At 60.9% G+C, this 20920-nt stretch overlaps 1 protein-coding gene across 1 annotated transcript; it reads left to right on the top strand.

Annotated features, from left to right (window-relative positions):
- The first annotated feature begins 12465 nt into the window (after nt 1-12465).
- FOXS1 (forkhead box S1) lies at nt 12466-13713 on the top strand. Its single transcript, XM_062202326.1, has one exon. It carries the CDS (start codon nt 12484-12486, stop codon nt 13474-13476), a length of 993 nt encoding a protein of 330 aa, XP_062058310.1. The 5' UTR covers nt 12466-12483; the 3' UTR covers nt 13477-13713.
- Nucleotides 13714-20920: the final 7207 nt, after the last annotated feature.

Genomic DNA, 20920 nt, shown 5'->3' with positions numbered 1-20920 from the left:
AATGCCCCTCCCTGCGAACCGGAGTTTGAAGGCCAGGGGAATCCAATAAAGCAGCACTGGCCCCAGAGACAACCCGAGGGCGCTAGAGCTGCTTTGTCTTAACCTGAAATTAACCTGACATGAGAGGGATCTGAACCAGCTGACAGGCACCAAGCACTGTAGGGCGGCAGAGGCCCCAGCACTGGGCTGGGGGAAATGCACAACGTAGTTTTCATCTGCTGTGCCAGCCGCAGACTCGTCCACAGGACACTGTCCACGCGTAGCTGTCGTGTGCCGGCACGCAGCGTCAGGCGAAGCCTCTGCCCTCAGGTGGCTGACATTCTGGTGGGGAGCGGACCAGAGGAATGAAAGGGTAGGTCCGGTGGTGAGGGAGCCGGCCAGCTTGACGTCTTGGGAGCGGCATCGCAGGCAGAGAGCCGTGAGTGAGGAGGCCCTGGCTAGGATGCCGGGGACGAGCGAGGCAGTTCTGCTGCCTGGTCAGCGGCACCCCAGTTTCCAGCCTTAGACACTGTCTATCTCTGAAGTGTAAAAACCTCCAGGGCCCCCGTCAGCTATCAGGGCTGCAAAACGTTCCCAGGAAATGTGCACCATCTTTTAATTCCATTTTCCGTGAACCTTGTGGAGTCCCTCCAAATGGGTCAGAACAAAGCCCCTGGGCTTGACGTTTCCCATCCTGCAGGATGGCTCCGCACCCCCTCCAGCATTACCTCACCACATTCAGACCCAACAGCCACAGTGTCGTGCTCATTTTTAGATTTATTTACCTGAAACAGCAACACAGGTCTCCCATCCACTGGTTTGCTCCCCCAAATGGCCACAACAGCCAGGGCTGAAGCCAGGAACTCCATCCGGGTCTCCCACGTGGGTGGTAGGGTCCCGTATATCTGGGCCATCATCCACTGCCTTCCCAGGTGCATTAGGAGGGAGCTGGATGGAGGGTGGAGCAGCCAGGACTCAAACAGGTACTGCAGTACAGGATGCTGGGTGCTAACCGGTGGCCTGACCCACTGCACCCACATGCCAGCCCTCACTCTTTGTTGAGCACCTGCTCCAGGCACGGTGCTAAAGGCTTTACCTGGGTCTCAGTTAATTCTCAAGCCACCTGATGAAGTAGTTGTTGTTATTTAACAGATGGGTGCCCGAGGGCACCAGGTAGCAAGTGCCAGGGCTGGGGTGTAAACCCATTTGGGGAGTGAACCAGCGGATAGAAGATTTCCCCTCCCCCACCCCCCGTCTCTCCTTCCCACTGTAACTCTGCCTCTCAAAGAAATCTTAATTTAAAAAAAAAAGTATCCGAACCCAGTGATGGCTGGAATATGGGGAGAGGGGAGGAGCACAGAGAAATCTCTCCCAAATCCACGGGCCCACGTGAGGGGCACTGCTCCCAGCCTCTGGTCGGTGACGTGTGGCCATGCAGGCCCATGCCCACTGTCTCGGAGGATCTGTTTCTGTGTGTGTACAGAAAAGGGTAGAAGGGGCTGAGCCGCTCAACCTCTGACATGTCACAGATCTCCTTTGGCCATTTAATGAGAGAGAAGCCCCTGAAAAACACATGCAGATGAAAACTTTATATATGTCAGAGTGACCCCGGCCCCACCAGGAACCCACAGACCCCAGGTGTAGCTGCCAAGCAGGCAGCGTGGGGCACTGCTCTGGGGGCAGCGCCACAGGCCTGCATCCTGGCCCACCCCCAAGATCTGTATCCTCCTATATGGATTTAGCATCTTGGTGTCCCAGTCTTCTTTTTGAAAAATTTTTAAAATTTATTTCTTTGAAAAAGAGAGAGACAAATAGAACACTCCCATCCTCTGGTTCACTCTCCAGATGCCTGCAACGGCCATGACTGGGCCGGGCCAAAGCAGGGAGCCAGGAACTCAATTTAGATCTAACGTGAGTGTGGCAGGGAGCAACCACTTAGGCCATCACCACTGCTTCCGGAGTCAGGAGTCAAGGTAGGACTTGAACCCAGGTACTCTGATAGGGGATGCCAGTGGCTCAGCTGGTGTCTTAACTGCTAGGCCAAGTGCCCACCACTCGGTCTTCCTAGCAATAAAATAGACGGTTATACCCAGCTCAGCTGCTGTTGTGAGAACCAGCTGAGACTCTACAGGAACAGGTTTAGCCCGGCCCAGGTCAGTGATGAGCAGTCCGTGTGTCGGGACTCCCAAAGCTTGAGAAAGTTAGGTGCGGCCCACGGACCGCCTGCATCAGAGCCCACGAGGAACTTGTAAAACTGCGTGTTCCTGGGCTCTCTGCCCAGTCTGATTCTGCAGGCCTGGGATGGAGCTCGCGAGTGTGCGCTCGAACCAGGCCACTGCCCTCCAGCTCTGACAGGTCCTGCCGAGACTGGTGAGGCTCCAGGTGGCTGGGCAGAGCGGACAGGGGCAGAACAACGTGCAGCTCCGGGCGCCATCCACCCCATGGGCTCTGGAGGCCAGCCACAGCTTCTGGCCACTCCCTAGGCAAGGACCAGTGCTCCCTGGGCCAGAATGCTACTGGGCGCGGTGAAAGGGATGGGCCTCCCTGGAGACGGGTCAGAGCGGAAAGTGCAGCCTGCCCACCCAGACTTCTTTCACTTCTGTCGCCTCCGCACCACATCCAGGTGGCCCCGGGCCCAGCTGCCACACACAGTGTGGCCCCGATGGCCGGCAGCCCCCAGCCCAGGGAGAGATGGAAGGGCCCCGACGGCAGGCGACCCACAGTGGGAATCGGAGGTCCCCTGGCCTCCATGGAGAGCAAACACTATGGAAGACTCTCTTCTGCATGCCCCGGAAGCACACAGCCCAGCAGAGCAACCGGGCGCAGCAGGATGTAGCAGTCTTCAGGGCACGGGGACCGGAGACTGGGACACCTGGCCACAGGTGAGCTTTGGGAACACTTGGCCTCAGCACCTAGGCTCCATGGCTGTAAGTAGCGCTCTCCTTGCAGGGAGACGCTCAGACACCCTCTTAAAGCCAAACCGCTGCGGCAACCACCACCAACACAAGCCCCCCACCAACAGCACAGAAAAACGAGACACCTCCATAGGAACTCCCCCTGCCTCTCACTGCCGCAGCCCAAGCCTGGGCCACCCGGTAACCGGCCGAGCTCACAGCACCAGCCTTTCTCAGGGACTCTGCCACCTGAGCACCCCTCCCAGGCCACTGTTGACTTTCCCCACACTGCACCCCTCCGTGAGCTTTGGAATCCATTCCCTAAGCAGGAAGCAGCCAACTGCACATCAGGCCAGCGCCACCAGCCCAAACACCAACGTGGCCTCCGGTTCCTCCTGCTCTGGTCTGCCCTCTGCTCTCAGAGCACCCATCACTAACCCCCTCCACCCAGCCCGTCTGGCTCTGTCCCTCCTGCTCCTGTCTCTAGGATGCATCACTGTCGTCATGTCCCTTGTCTCCTGGGGGATCTGCACCTGCAGGGCCCTCGCTCCTCCTGGCACCACTCTCACCTGGTGCCCAGAATCTCTGCCTCCCAGCCCCACCGCCCTCCTACCTCCAGGGTCTGCTTCTTGGTCTCCCTCCCCCTCCTCTGTCCTGGACACCCCCCCCCAGCAAGTCCCGCTCTCCCCCTGCAGGGCCGCCCCTCTGAGCCCCACACCTGCTGGTCTAATGCGTGCTGTCTCCCAGATGGGCCCCTGCCTCTCGGGTTCAGCACACTGCACTCACTTCTGCCCCCTCCTCCAGTGCCTGCACCCTGGCCACTCCCCTCTGTCTGCCTGTCATCAGTGCCTGGGAGGGAGCTCTTCCTACAGAGCGCCCTTCAGCTCATCTGCTCGAACCTGGACAGCCCTAGTGGCCTCCCCGGCTCCCTGCCCCCTGTGTCCTCAGCTCTCCCCTGGGTGCTCCAGAGAGATCTTTCTAAATGCAAACAGTATTGACCCCCTCAACCAAGAAGTCTTCCAGGGCTCCCCATGGCCTTATGATGATGCCCCGCCTCCTCACTCTGGCCTCATGGCCCAGCCTGCTCGGCCCCTCCCTGGCCTCACTGCTTCTCCCGACTATGGCCCTTTCGGGCTCTAACTGCGTCACGTCTCCCACCATGAGACCTTGGCACTCTGCCTGCAGCACCTTCTCAGCGCCTCACCTTGCCGACCCCCTCATCCTCAGTGGTGTCATCTCCCGGAGAGAGCCGTCTGTCACACATTCATTGGTCGAAAGCATTTATTAAGCTCCAACTCGGTGCTTCTCCCAAGCCATCCCTGACTCCTGCTTCCCCCACTGGAACAACTTTCTCTCTACATTTTCAGTGCTGGGTTCAAGTCTGTCTCCTGCAGATGTGAGCTGCTGGAGGGTGGTGACACCAAGCACAGGACCTGGCAACAGTAGGTGCTCAATATGTGTTGAATGGGTGGCTACGTGGCCAGTCCCTTAGCAGCTGTAGGCTGTCATTCAGAGGAAGGAAGTTCTGGGGGCCGCTCCGACCCACCCGGGATCCACCATTGGCACACACACCTGATTCCTGGGGCCCTTAACATGGGATAAAGCGTGGCCTTGGGGACACTCCTGCTCCGTCTTCAGCCTGTCTCTTCCCCCACATGCAGCTGAGCCCCATTACTCGTGGCTTCTACATTCTCAAATTCTGCTGCTTGCTAACATTAGTTGTAACCCCCAGCTCAGTCCCTGAGCCATTGCTGCACCCATTCATAAATGCGCACTACACTCTATGGGACGCCTTCACCACTGGGAACATTCAGAGTGAGGTCAATCAAGGCAACCCTCTGCCTTCATTTTCTGCCCTCATTCCGCAAACAAGTGTCCCCTTTGTAGTCCAATAAGTGTCACATTTTCACTAGTTTTCTTCTGCTTGTTGGTGACTTTTCTATTCAAAATGACTCCCAGGAAGGCTGTGATGTGCCTTACCGAGAAAATCCACGTTAGGGAAGTTAGGCATAGGTCAACAGCGAGGTTGGCCAGGCGTTCACTGTTAATGAATCATGTGGACACATTACATAAGTAGCGCCCTGGACCAGAAACACGATGCGACGCAGGGTTCTGTACTGATCAGCTAAAGACGGTGGGACTGTTTCCCTACCAGAAACTGAGCTTGCAAGCCCTCAGCCGAGCCTTGCTCCTGGGCGCTGTGGCTCCGTATTCACCAGCTCCACCTTTGTGGAGACTTGATGGGGTGCAGCCACTGTGGGTAATGAGAACTGACACACACACACGCCCTCAGCCTCACATACCCAGTCCCTGGCAACCAGGCTGTTCGCCGGCCCCCTAGCCCTACCCCAATGCACCTTGTGTCCTCCAAGGCTGGGCTTCTGCTCCTACCAGGAAAGCCACAGGCTCCTCCTCTCCCTTCTTGGCTAAGCTCAGTCAACATTGACTGAGCACCCCCCCCCCCCAACCCGCCCAGGCTACAAGGCACCTCTCTAGCTGCTTGGGAACTCAGCAGTGCAGAAGACAAAGGTCTCTCTTGTCACTGTTGGTACCCTCTGCCCTTGCCCGTGCTTCCTTGAGCTACAGTATCCTCAATACAGTGCTGCAATAAATAGGGACTGACCGTATGCCAGCGACCATGCCAACCACTTCGCATACTGCAGCCAACCTTACGGGAGGTTACGTATTACAGATACCTGTAGATGGTGCTCACAGACAGCGAAATCCAACCTCAGAAGGGCTCGCCCCAGCACTTAACACCAACTCTGGCTTTCTCTTTCGGTGTCCCTGTGTCCCACTAGACCTGGAGACTGAGGGCAGGACTGAGTGGGCAGGTAAATCCCCCGTGGCCCCGTAGCAATACATCTCCTAATGGCCTCCCTACACCCGCCTTCTTGAATTGCTCCATCTCCTTCCCACCTCAGGCCCTTGGCACGTGCTCTTCCTTTAACCTGGAATACCCTCCCCACCCCGCTCTTCATCAGGCTGCAGTCTTCGTTTTTCTCCAGGCTTCAGCCCAGCGCCACCTCCTCCAACAGACCTTTGCTTACCACCCGCTCCAAAGCAGCCCCTCGCTTTTTCATTTATTGCTCTAGTCCCTCTGCCCAGAAAGCCATCCTAGCGTGCTCAGCGAATGCCTCTGGGCTGCATGTATGTGGCTGTGCGTGTACTCTTACCTCATGCACATCACCTCGTGTGAGGACGGACCTCATTCTGCAGACTCACTTTTCTTTTAGTCATGACGGTGCTCCGAGGATCTGTTCTTGTTCTCTGCAGATCTAATCTGTTGCTTCTGGAGGCTTCTAGATGCCAATAGACTGCATGGTGGGCACCCATCACACACACACACACACAGAGCTACCTTCCCAGGACGGACATAAGTTTGCTTCCAACTTCCAGCCCCACTCTGGGACTCCTTGAGCAGGCCCCTTTATGAGCCCCTGAGCCTTCCTTTGCACGGGGGCATCTGCTCACAGGGTTTGGTCTTAATTTAACCCAGCGTGCCAGGTTAATCCCCAGGGGCGGTGCCCATGCCACACACAGCCCCAGCAGTGCCTACTGACCCCTGCTGGCACCTCTCACGTTTCTATTTGCATTTCTTGGACACTGAGGGGTTTGAGCACCTCCTCACATGCTCGTGGAATTCTGGTTTCCTCTCCCACAAACCCCGATTCCTGTCTTTTGGTGAGAACTTTCCTTAGGGGAAGCTCCCCGCCTCTTGTCCATTTGCAGTTCTTTCCGCGTTCTAGATCCTGATCGCAGACATTGCAATTCTTTCACTTTCTGGTTCCTGCCATCCAAGTTTTGTCTAAAGTTTCTCTGTCCCTTAGATTTCTTCTACATTATTCTCACGAATCTTAGTTCTGCCTCTTACTTGTGGTTCCTTAAATGATCAGGAGTCCACGTTGTCTGTGGCAACGGGGTGGGGGTTTCATTGCACAGGCCATCACTGTCTATCCCATCACCTCATTTATTTTCTCTTTTACTTATCACAGTCCATCACTTGGAAAGTGTTTCTGATTAGCTGATTGCAGCTGGCTTTTCCCATTAGAGCAGGAACCATATCTGTCTTATTCCTCATTCAATCCTCAGTGTTAGCTAAGGCGTAGAATATAGAAGGAGACAGAAGACTATGAGACGGATGGATGGGAGGAAAGCAGGGAGGGAGGGAGGGGAGATGGAGAGAAAGAGTGGTGGGAGACAGGCAGTCCATCGTCCCCCTGCACGGCACCAGCCCCCTCCCCAGCTCCCCTGTTGGGTGCAGGCCTGGGCCGTGTACCAGGGCAAGCACCTGGAGGGCCCTGACCAGCACCCTTCACCAGGCAGACTTGGCTCCGCGGTGCTCTCCAGAGTGCCGACTTCCGGAGGCGCCCGAGTGTGGCCAGCTGGGCATCTCCGCCCCCACAAGGCCTCCCACATTGTGTGTGACGCTGCCCGTGGCCCAGGTCCCATCCCGCCCTGCAGGCAGTAGCTGAGGGCAACTCTCTGGCCAGTAAGGACCTCACTTTGTCTATCTACAACAGGAAATGGTGGACTCATTGAGCTTAAATCCACAGGCCATTTGTAAAGCAGGAAGCTAAGGCCCACTGACCCGTGGCCTTTCCTGAGGTCAGGCAGGGAGCTGGGGCGCTCCTACTGGGGGTCACGTTAGTTGAGGGGGTTCCTCTTAGGGCCCAGGGACAGGAGGCTGTCTCGCTCCATGCGGTCCCCAGGGGCTGTGCTGCTCCTGACACGAAAGGCACTTCCCTGAACCAGCCTGCAGCCCCGGGGACGTGACTGAGCCCACCTGCAGGACGGACCAGGTCGGGGTGTCCTTCCAGTCCTGAGCCTTGCCAGCTGTCGCCTCCCAGGCAAGCCACTCCCTGGCCCTACCCCTCCACCACTGACCCCGCCCCCACCAGCTCCTTCTCCCCCCCAACTCTGCTCCCCCCCCACCTCCCCCGCTGTGCATATCACCTCATCACACTCAGCCTCCCCCTGTGGCCCATGGGTCCGTCACTGTGCCCCCGCCCCTTGCTCACCCTTGGCTCCGGCAGGCACTGCTTCCCTTACCCCAAAGGCTCTGCCTCCCCCCACCTCTCCCGTCATATGAGGTTTGCACTCAGTCTGTGGACCCGGCCATCAGTTCTGGTCCCTCCCACTGTCCCTGGGGCCCCTCCCAGGGCTTTGTCCCCATCTCCATCATCACCAGCTCCTCCTCCACATTCACCCTGCACTGTGCTTCCCAGCACAGCGACCCACCACCTCCAACACTGCCCCCCAATTTCTTTCCCTCCCCACTGGGGACAGTGTCCATACCTGAAACTTCCCCAGCTGCGCTTCAGTGCACCCAGACCCCTCCCTGCCCTGGGCGAGGCAGGGCGGGCAGGCGGGGACAGTCTGGGAACTCCTGTGGCCCCCAGGTCTCTCCTCTTGCACCATCACGGTCCTCTGTCCCAGTGCTCACAGAGAGTGACAACAAGCAGCAGCCCCTCAGGCTGGCCCCGCAGGGCCCCTCCTGCCAGACCCCCTGGCTGACCCAGCAAGGATGGCCCCCACCCACCTGTCTCCTCCCCATTCTCCTGGAGAGGGGCCGGGGGAGGGGCCCTAACCGCTCCCCTACTTCCCGGGGTACCAGGCATGGGCCACCAGACACCCCTGTGGCGACCCTGGTGAGGCATCTAAAGGCCCACCCTCCCCTCTGACGGTGGCCGAACTGGGGAGGGCTCGGAGTGGGGCAGCCGGCCTCCGTCTCCCATCCACGTGCAGACGCCCTGGAACAACCCCTTAACAGCTAACCTTGGCAGAGGGCTTCGTGTGCGGGAGGCATCCTTGTTTGTGCTCTCCAGGCCGGGGAGGCTGCTGTGGTTACGCGCTGGACCACGGGTGGTTTACGTTGGAAGCTGTTATTTAGTGCTGCTGCTGTTGCTACTACTGCTACTATTGCCACGAGAGTCACTGGCATCACTGATGGGGAGGGCGAGGAGGACCTGTGGGTCGCCTGACCCGTGGTGGAGGGGGTGAGGAAGGGAAACCTCGCCAAGGTGGCCGCCCTCCTTCCTCGCCCCGCAGACGGCTGGCTGCCTTCTGAGCCCGCTGGGGCCCCACCACGCACTGCGCAGGTCCGCTTTGGCAGCCGCTGTTCCGTGCGCACCTGCCGCGGCACCTGTGGCCGCACCTGGAGCGCGGGGTGCTGCCCTGGGTGGCGCCCGAGGGTCCGTTCGCCACGCGTCTGTGCCAGGGCTGCGTGTACTGGCGCGGCCTGCTCGCCCTGCACGGAGCGCAGCGCAATGAGCTGGAGCGCGCGTGTGGCCCGCCAACTGCTCCGCCCAAGCTGTTGCCCCAGCGGTGAGGGCGGGGCAGCGCGGTGGCGGGCGCCGCGGGCGCAGGGTGCTGGGTATGGGGTGGGCATCGAAACAAAGGACATGGCCCGGAAGCACGGGGAGTGGGAAAGAATGTGGGCCCCGAGAGGTCGGGCACAGCTCCGGAGGTCGGCAGGCGGGGTGGGCACAGGAAGGCGGGGCAGAAGCCTGGGACCTGGGTACCCGTGTGGGCGCAGGGGCGCCCTGCAGGGCGCTGGGCACGAGATCAGCACGAGGCAATGGGAGTGGGCATAGGGGACATGCGCTCGGAACGATGAGCACAGACGTGGGACACCGGCCAGACACGGAGACAGGGAAGTGGGCCTGGCGCAGGAAGGGGCGTGAGCACCGGCCGGGCTCCGGGTGTGTGGGGGTGCCGGGTCATTGACCCAGCCCGCACGCGTCACTGCCCGCAGAACTGCGAGCCCACCTGCAGGATGGCCACCCAGAGCCCGAGGCCAGACGGCGGCCCGCTAAGCGCAGCCCTCCGCCCAAGCCCGGAGCCACGCCCCCGTCCTCGCTCCGCGGCCCCGGGCGCCGCCCCTGGGCAACCTTTGGTTTCTGCGGGCCTGCCTGGACAACGGGCCGTGGCTAAGGCTGGGACTGCCCACCCAGCACCCCACCTCCCGGCGCGGCTGTCAGCGGTGCCCCGGCCGCTGCAGCCTCTCCCACCTGCGCCCGGGGCTCGGGGCTCCCAGGACTGGTGGCTAGGGTCGCCGGGGGAGGAGGCCAGCGGAAGTCGTCGGTGGCCCTCGGCCTCCCGGGTGGGCGCGGGGACGGAGCTGCCCGTGAGGCCGCAGACGCGCGGCAAGTGGGAAACAAGACTCGGGCTCTCGCTCAGGCCCAGCGTGCCACCGGCGCCTCACTTCCTGCCGGCCTCAACCAGCCGCGGAGTTCGTCAGGGCATTGCCTAAGCTGGGCTGGATCCCAGGACTGGATCCACAGGGTTCACAGCGCGGCCCGTCGGTGACAAAATCCCCAGGCCGCAGACAGGCTCCGCGTTAGCAGACCCTTAAACAGAGAACTCGGCCTGAACCCCGGGCACAGGACGCTGGCCAGGGAGCCAGCAACGGCGCTGTCTTTGTTAGAGCCCAGGCCGGCTCCAGCGCAGGGGCCACGGTGGGAGCGCAGCCCCCGCCGCCCGGCTGTGAGCCGCAGGGATCCCGCGGTAAGCAGGAGCGGGCACCTACACCGCCCCCTGCCGGCCAGTAGAGAAACTGCGCTCCACCGCGGGTCAGAGCTTTTCCACTTCGGATTTCTGACCTTTTTGTAGGAATCATTGTACAGAGGCCAACATCAAATCCAGTGTAACCTATCTACCTATATAAATTATATATATTTATCTGAAAATAAATAATTTATAATAACTATATAGATAAAATAAATATAAACATTAATAATATGCTAATTATAATAATACAATTTGTAATATAATGTATACTATTATATTCATATATTACATATTTATATTATATAGGACTATATGGTATGTTTATATTAAATGTAATGTATACTATATGTAAATATATGCATACTATATATTTGTAATGTATATAAAACATAATATATTGTAAGTAATTATAAATTATAATGCATTGTTTATAGTATAATTATATATATGAGTCAATTATATATTAATTATATAATGATTCTATAAGTAATAAATCTATAATGAGTTTATCTATAAATAACCTCTCTGCAAATCTTTATAAACATCGTCTTACCTGTCATTAAGAAAGCACTTTGCTGGGGAGAAGCTGGGTGATTGGTTGAAGGACAGAACTCTGTCTGCAGTTGTGTCAGCCATTCGCGTTCACTGGACGCCCGCTGCGTCACGGTTTCCAGCGCTGGACGCTGGGGTTCACAGCGTGTTTCCCGGTGAGTCCAGTGAGTGCCAGCCACCCCTTGCCCTCACAGAAGGGATGCCATTAAGGAGTTGCAGAATCCCCAGTTCAAGTCCCAGCTGTGTCACTCACCTGCCGTGTGACCTCAGATGGGTTACTTTTCTGAGCCTCAGATTCTTTATCCATTGAAAAGAAGCTACAGGGGAGCCCCAGAGCAGGGTTGGTCTGTGGAGTCAATGCAGGGGGCGGAGCGAACTGGCCTGCTTTGGAGCAGGTGACCACGGACATGGAGGTGGGAGAGCAGGGAGCATGCTGCCCCTACTGTCGGAAGGCCTGAACCCTGGCCCCGGGCTATGGCCTCAGGTGAGTGACAACCCACAGCTATATTCAAACCCCTATCCCCTCCAGTGCTGGCTGCTGTGTAAGGGAGCCTGTTGCCTTCTCACCATGGCCTGGACAACTGAAGAACTCCATTGCAGAGATAGAAAAACTGAGGCCCCTGCAGGCTCTTCAAGTGCCTCTTAGGAGAGGGTCTCTGCCCCGTTAGCAGCCCTCCCCGCGCCAGTCACTAGAGGGCGCCAGGGGCCTGGCAGAACTGGGGTTTCACCCGCTCTCCTCGGCAGGCTAGGCACCCCTCCAACACATTCCCCAAGGCCAGGACAGGGAATAGTGTGGCCCAAGGGCTGTGCACTGCAGGGAGAGAAAACAGACCGCAGGCCTGGAGGGAGGAGAGGCAGAGCAGGACTGAGGGCGACCTGGGGGCCTGGGCCGTCCACCACTCTCTGGGGACTCTGCGGCTTGCGCCTCCCTCCCGCCTCTCTCATCAGCATCTCTCTCTCTGTGTCCCCACCCCGTCGGGCCTGGATCTGTCTCTCTGCATCTCCTTTCTCTGTGGCTCTCTTCATTTCTCTGTCTCAGGAATTCTAAAATTCTCTGGATAGTCCTTGTCGGGGGCGGGGGGGGGGGGGGTCAGGCAGTGTGCCTCTCTCTGCCTCTGTGTCTCTATCTGTCCATCTCATTTTTTTTCTTTCTGTCTTTGCCTTTTTCTCTCCTGTCATGTCGGCATCTCCTCTCTCTCTCTCTCTCTGCCTCTCTTTTTTTGACCCTGTCTCACTCAGTCTCACATCCTGTCCCTCCCCAGCCACCGCCACCCATGTGGGCTGAGGGTCTCAGACCCCTCCCTCCCACCTCCTCACCTCTGGCAGCTGCTCACGGCTCCCCAGTGCCGGCCTCGCCTGCCCACCCCCCTCTTGGGCCTTGAGGGAGGAGGGGGCGGGGGAGGAGGGGAGGGCAGCCCGGCGGGTCCACCCCTTTTTGCCTTTCCAGGCCGGGAGGCTGGGCCAGTGAGGCTTTTAACCAGCCTGGCCAGGCCGAGCCGGACGCCAGCCCTGGACGCCGTGCCTGGCCCCTGTGGTCCCGGCCAGCATGCAGCAGCAGCCTCCCCCGGGGCCCTCAACCCCCTCGGCCGAGCCCACCAAGCCTCCCTACAGCTACATAGCCCTGATCGCCATGGCCATCCAGAGCTCACCAGGCCAGCGAGCCACCCTCAGCGGCATCTACCGCTACATCATGGGCCGCTTCGCCTTCTACCGCCACAACCGGCCCGGCTGGCAGAACAGCATCCGCCACAACCTGTCGCTCAACGAGTGCTTCGTCAAGGTGCCGCGCGACGACCGCAAGCCGGGCAAGGGCAGCTACTGGACGCTCGACCCTGACTGCCACGACATGTTCGAGCACGGCAGCTTCCTACGCCGCCGCCGCCGCTTCACCCGGCGGCCAGCGGCCGAGGGCACCAAGGGCCCTGCCAAGGCACGCCGCGGACCCCTCAGAGCCACCAGCCAGGACCCAGGGGTCCCAACCCCCGGGACCGACAGGCAATGCCCATTTCCGCCAGAGCTGCCAGACCCCAAGGGCCTGGGCTTCGGGGGCCTCGTGGGAGCCTTGCCAGCCAGCGTGAGCCTGGCAACCGCTGATGCCAGGCCCCGACTGCACACGGAGCCCAAGGAGATGTCCGCACCCAAGCCTGCAGGCCCAGGGGAGCTCCCCGCGGCCCCGTCGCCGTCTCCGTGCCCCGCGTTTGGCTTCCCTGCCGGGTTCTCGGAGGCGGAGGGCTTCAGCAAGGCCCCTGCACCTGTCTTGCCTTCCGAGGCGGGCATCGGCAGCAGCTACCAGTGCCGGCTGCAGGCGCTGAATTTCTGCATGGGCGCCGACCCGGGCCTCGAGCACCTGCTGGCATCTGCAGCCCCCTCCCCTGCACCACCCACGCCCCCAGCCTCACTCCGGGCCCCGCTGCCCCTGCCGGCTGACCCCAAGGACCCCTGGGTGGCAGGGGGCTTCCCTGGCCAGGGAGGCTCTGGCTGCCCGCTGGGGCTCACCCCCTGCCTCTACCGGACACCAGGAATGTTCTTCTTCGAGTGAAGGCAGCCCTGCCTCAGGCGGGCCCAGCGGGGCCCCTGGCAGCTGCAGCCTCCAGGCCCAGCCTGGCTGCAGGATCCATGTTCTCAAGGAGCCAGCCGCGGCGGGCCAAGGACGCCAGGCCAGGAATCCCGGATTGGAGACTGTGAACACTCAGCCAGGCCCTGGGGCCTCTGGACAAACTGGGGGTGAGGGGAAGGGCCCCTTGGGTGTGATCTGTGGCTGTTGGGGCAATAAAGCCATGTGATGCTGAGGGTCAGCTCGCTGGGTGTCGGGGGGCTGCAGCCGGGCCGCCCAGTCAGCGTGGGGTGGCTGCGGTGGGGGGGAAGGGAGTGGACCCCGGCTGGGAATGTCTCCCGGGAGGCTGTCCCCCTGCTGGGGACTTTCTTAGGGAGTTTCCCAAAGGGGCTGAGGAAGAGAGCAGGGCATGGGGGCAGGGAGGGGAGCCATGCCACCAAGGAAGACGCCGGGCAGGGGTGCGGCAGGGCTGGCCTGTGGGGCTGATTCCAGAACCCCGGGCCCTGTGACTTGGCAGTCCCCAGTCTGAGCAGTCACAGGCACTGTGACCGACTGTCATTTCTACTGTCCCCCTGCCCACTGGCATGGTACAGTGGTGGAAACAGGCTCAGAGGGGCGGGGGCTGTGCCGGCTCCAGCCCCGGACGGCAAGTGAGTGGCAGAGGGGAGCTGTGGCCTGCAGTGTGAGGGAGGGAGGACGCAGGGCTGGTGGTGACCACCCCCAGGCGGGGGGGTGGGGGAGGGCCGAGTTCCTGGAAGGCCGGGCTGGAAAGGCAGCCTCTGTGCACAGGCAGGGAGCCCAGGGCCTGTCACCTTCTGTGCGTTCCCCACACCGACGGGCACCTCTCTGGTCTCCCAGGGACCCTGAGAAAGCTTTTCTCCCTGAGCAGGGACAAGGACCTCGGCTGTCCTGAGTGCAGATCTGTAGTGACTGAGCCCTGACTTTTTACTTCCTCTAGTACCCATTGGGTGGAAGGAGAAATGGGGGTATCCGCAGCCCCCATCTGAGGGTCAGAATCCGAAACCGCACTGTCCCCACAGCCCCCATGAAGGAGAAGTGGCCAACATTTTCCTCCCCAGAGCCTCAGTGTTCCCATCTGAATGATGGGTGCTGGGGCACCCCCACTGTGGTCTTTGATGTGGAGTGACGGCCTGGAGGCTGAGGACCCCATCATAGGCAAGCAGCCCGGGCCCCTCCAGAGGCCCTCCCTTGGGCAGGCGGCCACAGTGACTTCAGCTTCTGTGGCCTCCTCCTCCCTCGGCAAGTCCCCTGGGGCCTGGGAGGAAGTGAGCCCGGCTGGACAGCCCGAACTGTCTGGTTCCCACAGACTCCAGAGCCGGGGTGGGGGCCTGCTGGGGCCGGAAGGGGCTGGGAAAGTGCCCGGCCAGCTGTGGGGCCCCTCCCCGCCCTAACTGCTGCCCCCAGAGCCTGTCACCCAGTGGGGGAGGGAGTGAGGGTCTGTCCTGCCTCAGGCAGGCCCAGGGGTCACAGGGGATGGGAGAAAGGCCCCTTGTGGGAGAGGAGGATGGAGGCTCTCGTGTGGGTTCGTAGCACAGCTGGCCCTCTCGGGGTGTGCGTGTGAGTGATGCGGGGACGTCGGGGGGCTCCTTCTCAGCACAGCCAGGCCTCCTTCCCGGCTGCACATTCCTGAGGAGCCCCGGTGACCCTGTGCCTTCCCAGCCTGTGTCCTCCCTGAGCGGGAAAGAGGACAGGAGGCCACGCTGGGGGTTGGGGGAGCCCAGGCCCTGGCAGCCCCCAGGAGGTGCAGTCGCTGAGCTGGGGTGGCCCTGGGGGAACATGTGGAAGGGTCAACTGCCCCAGCTGCACAGGCTCAGCTCTGAGTGGGAGCCCCCTGGGCCCCAGTCCCCAGGCAGAACCCTGGGCTCAGCGCCGGCCTTGGCCTCGCTGCCTGATGCTGGACCAGTGCCCACCTCTCCGGGCCTCGCTTTTCCTCCCTTTGCCCAGCGGGTGGGGGATGGGGAGGCTGACTTGGGGGACGGCCTGGAGGAGGCCCCATCCCAGCAGACCTAGACACTATGACATCATGTTGCCCTCTGCTCGCTGCCCGGCCCAGGGCCCCCACCCACTGGGCCTCTTGCCCTCACATTCCTTCCATGGCCCACAGACACCTCTGGGCTCCCGCTTGCCCACCCCCACCTGGGCCTGGCTCTGCAGAGCTCCAGAGTGCCTGATCTGCGTGCGTGCACCCAGAGACGGAGTCTTGGCACAGATGCAGGGATTGAGGCCAGAGAAGGCAAGTGGCATGCCCAAGGCCACACAGCATGGCAGGGGCAGAGCTGGGCTCTCCGATCCATAGAACGCCCTCTGGCCCTTGGCGGGTGGCTCCCAGGGCACAGGGCGTTCGCATCTGACCCTTAGGAGGCTTATCTGTCTCCAGGAGGGGTCCCAGTGCCTGCTCCTCCTCTCAGCAGGTTGGAACAAAAGGGATACTGAGTCACCTTGCAGATTAGGCCAGGAAACATCCCAGTGGCATTTCAGAATATTCCGGCCTTCTGACACCACCAGCCCAGATTCTTGGGACGTCAGGGCTAGAAGGGCGTCTCCTGCTCTTCTGCTGAGCCCCTCCCCCACGCCAAGGGCTTGACACCCCGAGCTTGCAGGAAAGGGCCCTGTCCCACCTGAGGCTGGCCGCCCTGCGGGGTCTCTTCTCTCCCAGGGCAGAGGGCGCCTCCGGGCCACCAGGAGCCACCCCCACCCAGGCCGGGCTCTCCTTGAGGGCCCTCCACCCTCGTCTTATCTCCTGGCCTCTCTCCCGCCCACTGCTTCCTTCCCTGCCTTATGGCATTCCTCCGCCCAGAGCGAGAGGCTCCTGCCCCCAGCCTGGCACGTCCGCCTGCTGGGAGTGTGGGGACCCAGGAGACCGGGCCTCAGCTGAAACAGCCCTTCCCCCACAGACTCCCGCCACACGCACTGGCCTGCCCGTCAGAGGCAGGAGGTGCCTCCGGTGGAGGCTGACCACCTGGGTCCACATCCCAGCTCGGCCACTTCCTAGCTGTGTGACCTTAGACAAGCTGCCTTCCTTCTCTGTTTCCCTCACCTCTAAAATGTGGACACTAGGGGCTGGTGCTGAGGTGCAGCGGGTAAAGCCACTGCCTGCAATGCCAGCATCCCATATGGGCACCAGTTCACATCCCACCTGCTTCTCTTCCAATTCAGCTCTCTGCTGTGACCTAGGAAGGCAGTGGAAGATGGCCCAAGTCCTTGGCCCCTGTACCCGCGTGGAAGACCATTAAGAAGCTCCTGGCTCCTGGCTTTGGATTGGCACAGCTCCAGCCATGTGGCCATTTGGGGAGTGAACCCATCGGATGGAAGACCTCTCTCTCTCTCTCTCTCTCTCCCTCTGCCTCTCCGTAACTCTTCCAAGTAAAATAAATAAATCTTTCAAAAAAACCAGTAGGGGTTTGGGTCCCAGGCATGTCCCCCTGAATCTGACTTGTGTCCCCAGAGGAGTGGCTAATCACGGTGGGGGGAGAGGCAGCGTGCAGGGGAGAAGGACAGTGGCCTCAGGTTCTGGCATCTCCTTGCCTTGCTGTGTGACCTTAAGCAATCAGGTTCACGTCTCTGAGTCTTGGTTTCTGAATCTGTAAAATGAGCCGAATGATTCCCCCCAATTCTGGTGTCCCACACACCAGAGTGAAACTAGAGTGTAGCAGCCCCACTGGAGGCCTCACACCCTCAGCCCACAGCCCAGCAGGGTCAGAGCTGCCTAATCCCCCATCCTGCCTTGCCGGTAACTTTGGTGACCCAGGGAGAGAGCTGGTGGGGCAGAGGAAGACGGTTCCATGGCTACAAACAGGCCAGAGGCCCCATCCCGGCCAGGAAGGCCAGGCCTGCCTCCTGCCTCCTGCCGACCACAGCCCTGGGGGCCAGGCCTGAGGGGCCCTGATCTCACGTGGGTTCAAACGAGAGAGGCTGGAGCTGCTGCTCCCCCAAGACAACCGACTCGCCCCGGGTCCCTTTTCCATCTCTAGGCCTTGGTACTCACGGTTGATTCAGCCTGGAACGCCCTCTCCCCATTGGCTGGCCCCTTGACATCCAGAGACCAAGTCAAATCACCCCCTCTGAGGAGCTGCCTACCCCAATCTGATCCACGGCCACGTGGAATGACGCACACGTGTGGTATGCACCTGTTGCTGTGTCTCTTGCCTTAGCACGTGAGCTTAAGGGGTGTTGGGAGGGGGGCTGGCTCACACACACTGGGCCCTCCACAAAGGTTTGCTGAGTGGCAGCTGCAGTCACCTGTTCACACGGATTCAGTCCCAAAGAGCCCCTCCCTGCCTCATCAGAGCGAGAGCCCAGCCCTGGTGGGTCCGGTGCGGACGCTGTGTCTTCATCTCCTCACTCTCCGGTCTGCACGGAGCAGCCCTCCGCTGATAGCCACAGGGGTCCCTGCCTCACCGCCTTCTGTCTCTGCTCAAGGCCCCTGAGTACGACGTCCTCCACGTCCTCCCAGGCAACACGTGCTCAAGCCCTGACAGCGCTGCCATGTCTGTTTCCCCTCTAGAATGAAGTCCCAGGAGGCCAGGGTTCTGGTCGACTCCCTGCTGGTCCCCGGCCCCTGGAACAGCGTCTGGGACAGAGTGGAGGCTCCAGAGCAGCCTGTGCCCCTCGCGGAGCTGTGCGGAGCCTCTGGGAAGCAGACCCTGTCCTTGCCAGATTTTACAGACACAACGGAGGCTCAGAGAGGACAAAGAAGCGGATTTGAACTCTGTTCTCCCTGACCTGGTACCCAACATCCCCATCACCAGCCCGTCCTCCTGGGGATGCGGATCCAAGCTTCCCGGGCCCATCCCCACGGTTCTCTCGGCCTCCCCGGCCGCCGTGGCCCAGCTGCCAGTCTCTCTCTCCCATCCCCAGACCTCGCTGGCTGCTGGGATCCTAACAAAGCGTGGATCTGGCCATCGCCCTTCGCTCAGAACGCTCCCTCAGCTCCCAGTTGCCCCGACTCCGCCAGCCCCCGCGTCATGGGCAAAACCCCTCCTGGGCTGCTCTGCTGCAGGTCTGTGGGCAGGCACTGCCCTCTGTCCCCTCTGCCCCCGGGCACCCTCCTCTTTGTCTGCTCTTCCTAAGTGGGAAAGCCTTGCTCCTCCTCTGTGCTCAGCTGGGTGTCAGCCCCACTAGGGGGAAGAGAACAGGCCTGCCATCTCCCTCCTGTCTCCACGGTTGAGTCTCCTCCCGGCTTCCCTCTCATCCCCACGCCCGTCCCTGGTCCCCAGAGGCTGGCAACGCCTCCACCACAGGGACCCCGGGACCACGGCTGATTTGTCTTTAGGTTCTCACTCGGCCCCAGGCGCAGAGCAGGACCTGACAAACGCCATGAGGTGACTGGACGCGTGCCAAGCCAGACTGCCTGCCTGCCGCCCTGCTGGAGCCTGCGGACTTGTCCACACACAGCCCGTGCCTCCGTTTCCCTTTCTGTGAAATGCAGATAACAGAAATACCCACTCATGGCGGGGAGGGGGGTGGAATGAGCTAATACACGGGTGTCACCTGATAGCGTGCCTAGTGCTCAATGAATGGCACTCACCAGAGGGGAAGAAGGGACGAGGGAGGGAAGTGGGAGGGCAGCTGCAGGGTAGGAGCCCCTCTGATGGCCCCCCCACTCCCAGCCCCCAGGGAAAGCACTGGCTGCCTCACACCCTTACAACAGTCCTGTCACTGGCTAAATCTTTTCCCACCACTGTGCTGTTGGGTCCAAGGTGGCCGGTGGAATTCGAGGCCACTGGACCCAGACAGGAAAAGGCAGCGTCACCAGCTCTGGTGTAATCCAAACCAGATGTGGCCTCGGTGGCTTCCAGACCCATGGGGGTGGTCACTGTGGGCCTGGCTGAGGCCCAGAGGCAGGAAATGGTTTGGAGAAAATCTCTGTGAGCTGGGACCAACAGGGAGGAGCAGTCCCATCGAGGGGGTTAACCCTGCTTAGCCCACAGAAGGGGTCCAGGACCCCGAGCAGGGGAAGCTGGTGACCCCGGGTCACTTTGCAGGGGACGATCGGGGCATGGGCGCCGTGGGGCACTCTGAGCAGGGGAAGCCCGTGACCCTGCTACTGTGGTGGGCAGGGCAAAGCATGCAAGAGGCAGGGAAGTTCCCAGCCAGCACCCTGGGAACCGCAGGACCCCAAGCCCAGAGCCTTGGCCCGGCCCCTCGCTCAGTCCTAGTGCTAGTGTGGCCGTCCCAAACCAGCTATGGGCTCCCTCCCTCCAGCGGGGCGACTCCCTGTGGCTTCCAGGCATGGGAGGTCCACTGAGGGCAAGAGGGCGGGGGCCCCGGCCTGCGGGGGAGCCACCCCAGCGCAACACCAGCGCCGCAGCACTGGCTTGGCCCTGAGTGGGCTCTGGCCCTCAGGAGGAAGCGAGTCCTTCCGAACTGCGGTCCCTCATCTGCGATGTCAAGGCTACGCCTTCCCTGCCTCCAGGGACCAGAAGCGGCCCAAAGATGTCTGAGGAATCAGAAAGAGCTTTCTAAGAGGCGCTCCGGGGGGGGGAGGGGGGGCACGGGGGGCATCTGGAGCAGCAGTGAGCCCTGGCCCGTGGTTCTGAGTGGGTTTCTCACCTAAGACATGTGAATTGGCTGTGTAGCCTTGGGCAAGTCACTTTCCCTCTCTGAACCTGTTTTCTGTGGACCATGGGGAACGCACACCTCCAAGCTGGACTCACACCAGCCCCGGGGCTAACGGAGGAGAGGAGAGCTGAGGCAGTCATTTTCATGTTACGGAGGCTGAAATGGAGACTCTCGGTGGGACTCGGGGTCTGGTCCCAGCTGCTGGGGTCTCTGATGAGGGGTCTGCCTGGTTTCGGCCTCAGTTTCCCCAGCCAAATCCAGGCCCCGGCCCTCCGCTCTGGCCGGACTTCACTGTCTGCCCTCCGCCTTCAGCGGTGACTCATCCCTCATCATCATGCTGTGTGGCCCAGGCTCAGCCTGGGTGGAGGCCAGCGAGGCTGAGGAAACCACTCAGAGGAAACCACAGGCCTGGCCCAGCTGGCAGGTGGCGGGCCAGGAGGCGAGGAGCTGTGGCCCTGGGGGCCCTGCCCATAAGCTCACCTCCCACCCAAAGCCCAAGCCAGGCTCCCCGGGCCCTCGACTATAAGGGTCAGACTCGGGCCCCTCCTCCTGTGGCACCTGCTGATCAGGGCAGGGGAGGGGGTGGGGACCCTGGCCTCAAGCTTCAGGCTTACGTTCATGGAGGCAGACAGGGACGAAGTGAACACCACGGACAAATCCAAGGTGGCTCAGGAGGCAGCTAGTGCCGTGGTCAAGAGCAGGGGGCTCAGAGCCCAGACACCTGGCTCAACCACTGAAGAGCTGTGTGACCCTGAGCAAGTGGATGGAGCTCCCCGAGGCTCGCCTTCCCCTCCGTGAGATGGGCAGCATTTTCCCGGGCAGGTCGCCAAGAGCAGCCGAGGGGATG

This window comes from Lepus europaeus, chromosome 10 (assembly GCF_033115175.1).
Source record: "Lepus europaeus isolate LE1 chromosome 10, mLepTim1.pri, whole genome shotgun sequence".
In the NCBI taxonomy this organism is placed as follows: Eukaryota; Metazoa; Chordata; class Mammalia; order Lagomorpha; family Leporidae; genus Lepus; species Lepus europaeus.
Note: the sequence above shows the minus strand (reverse complement) of the source record. Positions and strands in the feature narration are given on the sequence as shown.